This window comes from Sinocyclocheilus grahami, unplaced genomic scaffold (assembly GCF_001515645.1).
Source record: "Sinocyclocheilus grahami isolate Dianchi unplaced genomic scaffold, SAMN03320097.WGS_v1.1 scaffold168.1, whole genome shotgun sequence".
Classification (NCBI taxonomy): domain Eukaryota; kingdom Metazoa; phylum Chordata; class Actinopteri; order Cypriniformes; family Cyprinidae; genus Sinocyclocheilus; species Sinocyclocheilus grahami.
In genome coordinates, this window is record NW_015505347.1 from 790,525 (window position 1) to 802,529 (window position 12,005).

General features: G+C 34.3%; 1 protein-coding gene across 6 annotated transcripts in view; it reads right to left on the reverse strand.

Moving 5' to 3' along the window:
* dtnba (dystrobrevin, beta a) overlaps positions 1 to 12,005 on the reverse strand; it is a 37,206-nt gene that overhangs the window by 15,516 nt on the left and 9,685 nt on the right. For 5 of the 6 annotated variants that reach the window (XM_016282912.1, XM_016282914.1, XM_016282910.1 and 2 more), the window contains 14 exons: positions 11,384 to 11,426; positions 9,572 to 9,636; positions 9,400 to 9,480; positions 8,392 to 8,605; positions 7,982 to 8,067; positions 7,073 to 7,227; positions 6,381 to 6,486; positions 6,053 to 6,219; positions 3,735 to 3,859; positions 2,419 to 2,490; positions 1,164 to 1,250; positions 994 to 1,084; positions 783 to 856; positions 557 to 670 (listed from right to left, as the gene is read on the reverse strand). In XM_016282912.1, the coding sequence (XP_016138398.1) occupies positions 557 to 670; positions 783 to 856; positions 994 to 1,084; positions 1,164 to 1,250; positions 2,419 to 2,490; positions 3,735 to 3,859; positions 6,053 to 6,219; positions 6,381 to 6,486; positions 7,073 to 7,227; positions 7,982 to 8,067; positions 8,392 to 8,605; positions 9,400 to 9,480; positions 9,572 to 9,635 (1,436 nt within the window). In that variant the 5' untranslated portion in view covers position 9,636; positions 11,384 to 11,426. The remainder of the gene's footprint in view (positions 1 to 556; positions 671 to 782; positions 857 to 993; positions 1,085 to 1,163; positions 1,251 to 2,418; positions 2,491 to 3,734; positions 3,860 to 6,052; positions 6,220 to 6,380; positions 6,487 to 7,072; positions 7,228 to 7,981; positions 8,068 to 8,391; positions 8,606 to 9,399; positions 9,481 to 9,571; positions 9,637 to 11,383; positions 11,427 to 12,005) is intronic. The other variant, XM_016282913.1, reaches the window with a different exon arrangement.

Sequence of the window (12,005 nt, forward strand, 5' to 3'; positions counted from 1 at the left end):
TATATAAAACAACATTTATTATCCTTTGTTAATGTTAGTTAATAAAAGTACAATTGGTCATATGTTAATTCAGTGCATCAACTAATTTTAACAAATACAAAATGATACAAAACAATTATCAGTACATGATAAAATTAGTTCAGTACAGTTGCTAAGGAAACATTTCTAATTTTCATTTAGTTTAACGATGCAAAAGTTACTAAAATGAAAGTTAAGTAAAATGACCATCTGAGTTTCAATGCTATCTGATATCTGTGTGTGTGTGTGTTCCGGATAAACTGTATGCTGTTAAAACCAAATGTCTTCACAAGGATCGCAAAATTTTTTAATTTTTTTACTTTGTGGAGACATTTCTGGTCTCTATGAGGGAAACCAGCTTATAAGTCATACTAAACAATGTTTTTTAAAAATGTAGAACGTTTTCTGTGAGGTTTGTTTAGGGCTAGGGGATAGAATATACAGTTTGTACAGTATAAAAATCATTATGTCTATGGAAAGTCCCTGTAAAACAAAAACTCAATGTGTGTGTGTGTGTGTGTGTGTGTGTGAGGGGTACCTGAGCTGTCTGAGTTCTGCCAGCAGGGTTGGGTTTTGTTGGACTCTCTCTGGAGTTGGCTGACATGCCTGTTCATGCTCCGCTCGCAAACGCTGGATCTCCTGCAAAATCTCCCTGAAAACACACACAGCATTACCATTTACACACTCACTGAGACTGAAACCCAAAACCACTGGATGGAAATCTTCATGAAAGCATCTCCATATGCAGCTGTGAGCGTGAGTACCGGTTCTTGTTCTCCAGCTGCATGATCAGTTCTCTCTGCTGTTTGTTGGTGTTGTAGCTGAAGTCCGAAGGTCTCTGTGATTCACAAGAGCAGCAGGAATAAAGAAATATGACTGTGTGCATTTGCTTAGCTGTCAATTTAAGTGTTTTTCAATGCTAGAAGGCATCTTATATGTCTGTAGTGAGCATAATTTGAAATGTGTGTAACTCACTCCTGTGTGTCCAGGATCCGTGGCCAGACGAGAGGCGTAACGAGCGATGAGTTTGTGCTCTTCATCCGTTCGGGTAGGACTGTCTAATGCACTACAAACACACACAGAAAATATTATTACATTTACATTTACAATAACCTCAGGAGACACACACACACACACACACTCACCGTGGGCTGCACTGGAGTTTGTTCACATACGCTGCGATCAGAGCATGTTCTTCATTCATACGCTGAGCTGCGGCTAGAGTCGGTGGTCTACACATACAAATCAAATTAAATAGCAAATTACAGATTCAAACAGGTTTTGTATGAGAGGACTGTACTGTAACACTGCTTAGTCCCTAATTTGTATTAGGGATGCGTCTAGGCAACAAAATTAAGGCTGCAATTTAATTACATCATTTACAGGTTCATCAAATAAAAATGATATTTATGAAAATAATAAGTATTTAATAGTAATAGTTGGTGTTGTTGTACAAATTTATATATACACACTGTCTTATTTTTTTACCATTGAGGATGTGATATTACAGCCAAACCACTATGATGTGACCTTATACTGCAAATACATTTTAGAGAAAAATGGATTGGAAATGATGCTTTACTGTAGAATTTTAGTCATTTTAACAGGGAAAAAATACATACAATTGCTTAAGTTAAGACATGTTATTTTGTAAATTTTTTTTAATTAAATTTCCTTACCATATAAAACTACTATATTTTAAAAGACCATATATGCAATGTTTTTCAAGGTATTTTTTTATTTTTAAACTTTATTTTTTCCCAGCAAAGTAGTAACAACGCCTACCAGTTTTTTAACAATAAAATATTACAGTGTTGTTGAGAAGTGAAATTAAACATTTAAACAGTTTTCCTCTTGAATTAATCATTCTTGTAGAAGAGCATTTAAAAAAAATTGCAAGCACAATTAGATTAGTTTCTTCACCATTCAGCCAAGTAGTAGTAATAGAAGTAACTGTTTTTAATGAAAATGTAAATACAGTTTCAAGGCCTGTAAAAAATAAATAAATAAATCAAATGTATGGCTGGCAATTTTTCACCGGGGATTTAGCAGGTGTGGTAAAAAGTTAGTTTTGGACCCTGGAATTGCTGATATTAAACTTATAATTGATTATAATGTCAATAACCAATAGATGACTGATATTATAAAAAAATAAGCTAGATTTACTTTATTAGGAAAGAAAGGAAATTAAAAGACACACAAAAAAAACTTTTTTTTGGTTTGGTATTTTACAAGTGATTATGTGAGTATTATCGCAATACTATGTATAATATATCATATTTATTTTGAAATCGGTGTATATTAGAAATGATAAACATATGAAACAAAAATAAAATTTCTCACACATAAAACACTTTCCTGATTCCTCTGAAAGGTCAAAGATGAAGAGCAGGTGCTCACCTCTTAGTGGGGCTGGGGCCTGCAGACGGGGGCAGAACTGGTTCATTCATGTTTCCTATTGGACGGGGAGGACTAGAGAAAAACACAATGACATGGGTATCTATAATAAAACAACACCACCCTGCATCATATTTACTGAATGAAATCAAATGCTTGCTTCTTGCTAATTTTAAGGTGCTGATTCCAAAAATAATGCCCGCTTTGCTTAAACACGATGCACTTACTCACAAAATATGATGCATTTTGTAGCTTTTGACAAACATTTGTAAGGTGAAGTTTTGTATTATCCCTTAATCACCAGAAGAAAAAAAAACACCATAAAGACATAACTTCCAAGTCAGGTTACAAATATTTGTTCAATTCTCAGACATATCACTGCTCATGTTAATTTGTCTGATTTGTGTTATTTTAAGTGCATTAAAGTTCATACATATTTATTAAATATATATTAAATAAAAGGATTTTACATTATTATTTTGTTTTGTTTTTTAAAAGAAAGAAAAGAAACACAGCTCTATGTGACGGAAAGTTTTAATTTATATTTTTAGGTAATATTTTTTGCAAATCAGAAGATTTTTTTTTTCAAGATGCAGGGCTATGTAATATATAATACATAACATAAAATAACATAACATAAGATTTAATATTTCATCATAATATTAGATAATATGCATCTATAACTATTTTAAACAACATTTTGAATTGTTTTCATTATTATTCATGCAGTTTCACATTCATTGATAGACAGGGAATATCTATAATTTTGAAAAATTGTCATTTAATTTAATTTAATTAAAAAAAACTAAAAGGTGATTATACACTCACGTACACTTTAAACTAAAAGCTGAATTGATGTTAATAAAAGTTCATGGACACTTACAGAATTTCTCTCTTACACATACACGCATGCATTCAGAATAAATTAAACATTATACTGTTCAACTGACCCAAATACACACACACACACACACCGGTCAGTCATGCAAAACTAAGAGACTGAAGCAACACAGACAGAAGAGAGAGAGACACAGAGCGTGATTCCTGGGGAAAAAACAGACAGACCTAGACAAACACACACCAGAATGAAGACAAAATCATAACTGACCTCACATCTGTAAGCAGATAATAAAAGCAAACTCCTTCTCTGTCTCTCTCTCTGTCTCTGATGAGTGATCGTGTCTGACCCTCATCAATGTGTCCACAGAGACAATGTGATCATGTGATGTCGGGAACCAATAGAAACATTCCCAACACTTCCAAAATGGCCACAGACATAGGGCTCTGTGTGTGTGTGTGTGTGTGTGTGAGTGTCTTACACTATATTGGACAGGTTGAGGGGTTTCTCTGGGTATTCTGGGTAGACGGGGTGGGACGGCTCTCTGCTCGGCACACAGCCCAAGGATTTACTGATGGCACGACCCAACTTCTTAGCTGGAGATTTCTGGAACAAACACACACAAATATAAGGAACCAAAACTGAAAACCTCCAAAGACATGAAAAGCTTTCACTTGTATCTTTTTGCACGGTTTCAGATTAAGTAACAGATTCCATTTGTATAAAGAAATCCACATTTAGTATAGAAATTTCAATAGTTTTCCAGCCTGTGGGAAGCCTGCACAATAAAAAAGCGTCATGAAAACATTAAAACAACCATAAAAGTTTGAGGTTAGTAAGATTTTTTAAAATAAATTATTTATTTTATTCAGCAAGGATGCATTAAATTGATCAAAAGTGACAGTAAATACATTTATGTTACAAACGATTTCTACTTCAAATAAATGATATTCTTTGAACTTATATTATATTATATTATATTCATCAAACAAACCTGAAAAAAGAAATGTATTGCAGTTTTCATAAACATATTAAGCAGCACAAATATTTGCAACATTGATAATAATAAAAATGTGTTTTAAGAGCAGCAAATCAGAATATTAGAATGATTTCTGAAAGATCATTTGACACTGAAGACTGGAGTGATGATGCTGAAAATTCAGCTTTGAATAAATTACATTTTGAAATATATTGAAATTTAAAATCATAATAATATTTCACTATATTACAGTTTTTTTAATCAAATAAATGCAACCTTGGTGAGCATTAGAGACTTTTTTTAAATCCTAACGATCCCCAAAAATTTGAATGATAGTGTAGAAATGTAAATTTGCTAAAGAAAGCTTTTATCATTTTATTAATTCCCACACCTAAAAAAAAAAAACCTTTATATTTCTTGGTTTTCCATGTTCCTAGATGGTGGAAAGTGACATGAAAAACTAATTTATGACTGTTTTTAGTGCAAACACATTATACGTGGACTTAGGGCTGGGCGATATCGCCAAAAAAATTATCACGATAATTTTTTTCATATCAGTCGATATCGATAATTAGCACGATACATGTCAAATCTTTATTTCTTTCAAGTTTAAAGTCAGATTTTTGCTCCAAAGTGAAAGTTGTGGAAACCAGACCATTAATAAATATATAAATAAAAATAATAATTTCTTAGTTTCTGCATGTTCTAATGTGGTTGTTTTTTTAATCAAATAAATGCAACCTTGGTGAGCATTAGAGACTTTCTTAAAATCCTAACGATCCCCAAAAATTTGAATGGTAGTGTAGAAATGTAAATTTGCTAAAGAAAGCTTTTATCATTTTATTAATTCCCACAACTAAAAAAAAAAAACCTTTATATTTCTTGGATTTCCATGTTCCTAGATGGTGGAAAGTGACATGAAAAACTAATTTATGACTGTTTTTAGTGCAAACAATAACATTATACGTGGACTTAGGGCTGGGCGATATCGCCAAAAAAATTATCACGATAATTTTTTTCATATCAGTCGATATCGATAATTAGCACGATACATGTCAAATCTTTATTTCTTTCAAGTTTAAAGTCAGATTTTTGCTCCAAAGTGAAAGTTGTGGAAACCAGACCATTAATAAATATCTAAATAAAAATAATAATTTCTTAGTTTCAGCATGTTCTAATGTGGTATTGTATCAAATCAAGAAACAGGTTTGGGTTGCCTGATAATATTAATAATATCACTTTTTTTGTCTCTTAGAAATGCACATTTGATAGTAGTTTGAGTTAGGAAGCAGAGGTAAATATTTGTTCATTATCAAAATCAGTAACATCTGTAAAAATTGTAGCAACCACAGTTATATACGGTTAAATTTATTCTGACCAAGTTTTTTTTTTTTTTTTAATTAAGCATTGGTCTCCCATAGTAGCATACATTTAAATCATGATAAACACAGTTAAAGCCACACAAGTAGCACCTCAATCCCATGGTAAAAATATAACTATATGGTTTTTAAGTAGCCTATTTGTATGAAAAACAGTAGTCTCAAAATATTCAGTATAAATGCACACGCTATAGCTTAATCACAAATACATACTATAATTATATACCATCCCACATTTCTGCCACAATACCATGGTGCAGTGAGTGTTACTACAGTAAATCCATGGTAAATGATAGCGATGTGTAGATTGAAAAGCCTTCTGACTGTCTCGATGCACACAGTGTTTTTCCTGTTTGGCTTTAAACTAGTTTAAATCACAGTCATATATATACATACATATAAATAAAAAAATATGAGATGAGCACTGTAGCTGATCCTCACCCAGGACGAATGCTCCTTCATCTCGTGCTGGTTGTTGTGGTTTCCACTCGCATGACCTCGCCAGAAACAGTTCTGACACAGCTGATAGTTAAAACACTGCTGACAGCGGTAACGAAATCCCATCATGCCCTCCGACCGACAGAACGAACACGCCACCGGGTGATAGACTGACAAACAGAGAGATTCATTGTGCTGGAATATACGAATATTAAACTAGAGAATTAATGTTCATGATATTGGAGACTTGTAAAAATTCTAGCTTTGTCACGGCAGCATAAATAAGTGTGAGTAATATGAATAATTAAGCATATAATATTCAGTGTGTTACCGTTCTCCACGTTTGCCAGCCGATGCAGCACAGGGAGCCAAATGAGACACTGAGGAGGAGAATCTAACATCAGAGTATCCAGAAACATGTTCAGCATCACCTTCTTCTGTTAAACACACACACACACACACACACAGACTCAAATATACATCCATGACAGAACTTTTGCACATTTACACATAGGATGTTGCTATGTGGTTGCTAAGGTATTCTGAGCATTTAGGGCTCGTGTTTAATATATTTTTAATCTAATTTTTATACATTTTTCAAAATTGTTTTTTCAGTTCAACCATACTTGTTCAAGTTACTTGATACTTGAAGTTCAATTTCAAGTTCAATTAAACCCACTGTTAAAAAGGCAATAACAAAAAATTGAACAATAGCAAGATCAATGAACAATTGTGTTAAACGATTGTGTGATCTCTCAAAATAATTGTGATTATGATTTTTCCATAACTGAGAACTCCGCACCAGGTTAAAACTTTTTCGATTGCATGATTTGAAGTATTATTACTTCATTATTACTTCTGTAGCACAAATGATCAGTCACACAGTCTAACACTCAATGTTCAGATCACTAACCCAATCTACGAGCAATAATAGTCAGGTTTATGCAAACACCACTAACAACACAATTTGGAATTGTTTGAAAAGAAAATTTGAAAAGAAGAGAAGAAATGTGGAATTGTTACTTGTTGAGGAAAGCAGGATCTGGCGAAGTGATCCATGTAGCCAAACGACGGCCCCTCAAATACGACAGTGGGCAGCTTCAGCGCCTCCCGCAGGAAGTGGTCAAACTTGGACATCACCATCGCACCATGAGTATCAGATATCTGAGAGAAAATATCTAACACACACACACAAACACACTCGTTACATCGGCCACAGAACATGTTCATGAGCAATGATATGCATATCAATATTATAACTGATGAACTGTACACTGAACTGAATAAAGATATTCCCTGTATCTGAAAACAAATACTTCCTTACTATATAGTAGGTAAAAAAAAAGTATGCCAAAAGCGTAGTACGTCTAAATTCGATGACACTTTACTATCCCATGAGGCCACGGAGAGGATTTATGATTGGCAGTGAAGCAACGCAACTGACGCAGATAGGTCATGTGACAGTAACAACATTCATACATTCATTCATTCTCCCCATATTCATACTATATAGAACATACTTTTTTTAATGGTTGCAAAGCAAGTTCAAATTCAAATGTAGAACCTATTTAGACAGAATGTGATTTTGGATACACCGATTGTCTTTTTAGAGCTGCTTTACAGCAGAATTTGAATTTGTCTTATGTTTGAAGACGTTTGCATAACTGATTCTATTATTTTCACTACTCCAACTTGCAAAAAAGTTTCGGTCCCATGACCTCCACTACACTCAAACAAATGCAAAGTCAGCACAATTAAACCACAGCATAGCCAATCCTCACATCAGACATATGACGTCAACAAACATCAACACATTTTTGAGATCATCCCATTCCTAATACACCTAGAAAACAAGCGCCAAATAAATAAAGGTGACTTGATTTGATTTGTCCACTAGTAGGCGTCACTGCTGAAATCGATGCATGAACTTACAGCGAAGTTTATCAACCAGTTTCCCTCCACACAGCACCGAGAGCATCACTTTCACAGAAAACACCGTCAGCCTTCCCTGAGCATCACTGCAAAACACACAGTTACACCGTCAAATCAACTGATGCTGATGTTCAAGAAACATTTCTTCACATTATCGATGTTAAAAAGAGTTGTGCTGCTTCATATTTTTGTGAAATTTGCCGTTTTTTCAGAACAATGAATAGAAAGTTCAAAAGAATGGCATTTATTTGAAATAGAAACCTTTTGTAACATTATAAATGTTTTTACTGTCGCTTTGGATCAATTTAATGCATGCTTGCTAATTAAAAATATTAATTTCTTTAAACAAATCTGAATTTACCCCTAACTTTCACAAACACAACACGAGACCAGAACACACACACACACACCTGTCGTGTGCCGTCACCATGAAGTTGAGCAGCAGGCTGGTGTTGTGCTGGACGTTGATCTGGTGTGTGGTGGGCAGCCGTTTGTTTAGCTGCTGGTAGATGCAGGTGATGATGGTCTCCATCCGAGCCATGCTGATCTCAGTACAGACGTCCAGCGTGTTCAGACCGTTGTCACGAAACGCCTCGATCATGTTCCACACGTCCACCAGATGCACTGAGAGAGAAAACACATAAAATATAGGGAATTATGTCAGAGAAATACTTACTATGTCAGTCCAGATTACTCTAAATATGATCAAAATAAACACGTAACATGAAAAACTAATTTTCTAACTTGAATGTCATTTTTAACCCTCTGTTAATGTCCATTACCTTTTAAAAAGTTTGGAGTCAGTAATTTTTTTAAAAGAAGACTCTCATGCTCAACAAGGCTGCATTTATTTGATCAAAAATACTGTAAAAACAGTGAAATATTATTACAACGTAAAATAGCTTATTTCTATTGTAATATATTTTAAAACGTAATTTATTCCTGTGAATTAAAGCTGAATTTTGAGCATCATTATTCCAGTCTTCAGCGTCACATGATTCTACAGAAATCATTCTAATATGCTGATTTGTTTCTCAAGAAACATTTCTGATTATTAGCAATGTTGAAAACTGACTAAAATAGTTTTGGAAACCATGATTTTCTTTGCTTATTTGATGAATCTGAAAATGAAAAGAACAGTATTTGTTTGAAATAGAAATCTTTTGTAAAATTATAAATGTCTTTACCGTCACTTTCGATCAATTAAATGTGTCATTGATAAATAAAAGTATTAATTTCTAAGAAAAAAACTAATCTTACTGGCCCCAAACTTTTAAACACCAGTGTATTTCTGGCCTATGTTTCACACTTATTATACAAAGTAGAGTTCATTCATGCTGAGCTTTGTTTTGAATTTGCAAACAATCTGCATCTTTTTCAAGATTAGTCTGTTTCAGTTGATTTAAAGTGCTACTCACGGTTGCATTTCTTCTGAATGAAACTGAGCTTGCAGGCGGTGCGGTACGTGGACAGGCGGATGGTGTCATAATTCTGCGTCTCTGAAGAATCAAAGTTGCACATTTATACTCAGATGCACCAGTTTATGAATGTGCATTGTGGGTCAAAGGTCATGTGGTGGGCGGCACTCACTCATGTCTGTGAAGATCTGCTTCCCGTCGGCCATGACATTCCCCTTCCGTCTCTCCTCTATCATCCTAGAGACACACAGAGAGAAATGAAACATAGACGGGTGATTATTTAATTAGAGGCACTTTTGAGCTTTTGAAATAAATATCTTTAAAAGAATGAAGCATCTTCAGACTGTTTCACAAACATAAAACTGTCACATTAATGGCAATTTCTTGTATTGAAATAAAAAAAAACACAAGCATTATGGTAATAAAATGTGATGGTAATAGCACTTTTTTTCTTGTGTTGTTACTAAAATAAATAAATAAAGACCTGTAGTTCTGCATAATGTGTAGCAATGTGTTTTTTTAAAACCATGCATGACGGTAAAGAAATGTGAGGGATGGTATTGTAACTAGAAAGAAAGAAAGAAAGAAAGAAAGAAAGAAAGAAAGACATGAATTTTTTAATAATGTGTAAATGTTTTTTTAAACCATATATTCATGATGGTAATGAAATGTGATTGTGATGGATTTTCTTCTTGTACTGTAAATAATATAATAAATGAATGAATGAATGAATTTTTGCATAATGTGAAAAAAATTTAATAAGTTCAGAAATATGGAGGGGGAAGAAAAGTCAAAACTGAGAAATTCTGGCAAATGTAAGATTTCAACCCTCTTAACAATTAGGAAAAACTTGAAGAGTTATATAGTTACCTAGCAGGTAGCAACCTAGAACAACCTAGCAACCAGATGTGCCAAAAACCTGTTAACGGTGACTTTTTGTGACACTCATTGACAGCTGACACACAAGTGAATTTCCCAAACAGTTACATCTTAATAAAGAACAGAACTGAATCTCTCTCTACTTACTGCAAAGCACTGAAGCATGTGTACACACATTCCTGCAGGGATTTGAGGGTCTCCGGTGAGACTTACCCATAATCCCCTGGGACACAGAGGTACAAACACTCACAACAGCTACGTTTAACACAACTCCACTAAAACTGACATCCAAACACTCGGGATGAACTCATTCTGTTATTCGTTCACGGTCTTCTTCAACTCAATGACATGGTCATTTTGTCCTCATTGCCTTAAAATCCTTTTATTTGAACTTCATGAGATTCTGCACAACCTCACAAATAAGTGAGAATAATTTCTCAAACGCGCAGCACCTCACTGCTAAAACATTCCAGTGTCCTGAACTCACATTAACACTCATCACACAGACACGCTAAAAATCCCCAACACACCGACTGCAGCTAAGGACTGAAACTTCCTTAAACGCTTTTAATCACAATGATCTTTAATGAAGAAATGAGGTACGAAAGGGTCAAAAGTTTGGGGTCAGTAAGATTTGAGTTTTACGTACTTTAACTCAGTAAGGATGCATTAAATTGATCAAAAGTGACAATAAAGACATTTAATGATTTCAATGAAAATCATGACTTCTAATTATTAAGCAGCACAACTGTTTTCAACATTGATAATAATCAGAAATGTTTCTTGAGCAGCAAATCAACATATCAGAATGATTTCTGTAGGATCATGTGACACTGAAGACTGGAGTAATGATGCTGAAAATTCAGCTTTGCATCACAGGAATAAATTACATTTTAAAATATATTACAATAGAACTTGGTTATTTTAAATTGTAAAAAATATTACTGTTTTTACTGTATTTTGATCAAATAAATGCAGCCTTGGTGAGCACGAGACTTCTTTCATAAACAGAAAGAATAGTGCACACATTAAATGCTGAAATGCAACTGAAACATGAAATGCAGAAGTACAAGTTAATTAAGAGGAAACACCTGTCATCGGTTACCTGATCTCGGCTGGAAGTCAGTCAGGTGAGAGCATCAAGAGGCCTGAAAACAGAAAGAAAGTGAGATGATCAGACGTTTGTTCACTTAATCACAGATTAATCACACATTCATCACAGGCACAGTCCAGCAGCACATCTCTGATTCCCACACTGCTCAATCATCCTGATCATTCACACCTCAGTCTGTCAATCACATCTGCTCCTGCCACTGAGGCACAAGATTTCTTCAGTTACATGGACGGATAAATGCAGCATCACTCCATTCAAAACTCATTTAGTTTCTCTTTCAATAAATATTAGTCACCATGAAATCAAAATTGAAAATTCTTATTTTTTTAATGAAATACTGTAGTGTTTATTATAAATAATTTATCTGTGCACTTCATTATTATTTTTTTTAATTCATGTGCCCTCATAATCTTTAATCAAAAACGTTAACCTCCCCTCCCCCTCAAAACGACTCATCTTCTCTTCCGGTCACGAGCTATGGCGCAAGGGCGGAGCTAGTGAGGTGAGGGGTAAACGCTGGGATAAACCACAGGGGAAAAGCTGAAGCGGATGCGTCACTTTATAGCACTGACACCAGTCATGAGGGAGTACGTTACCCCTAAACATTGAAAAG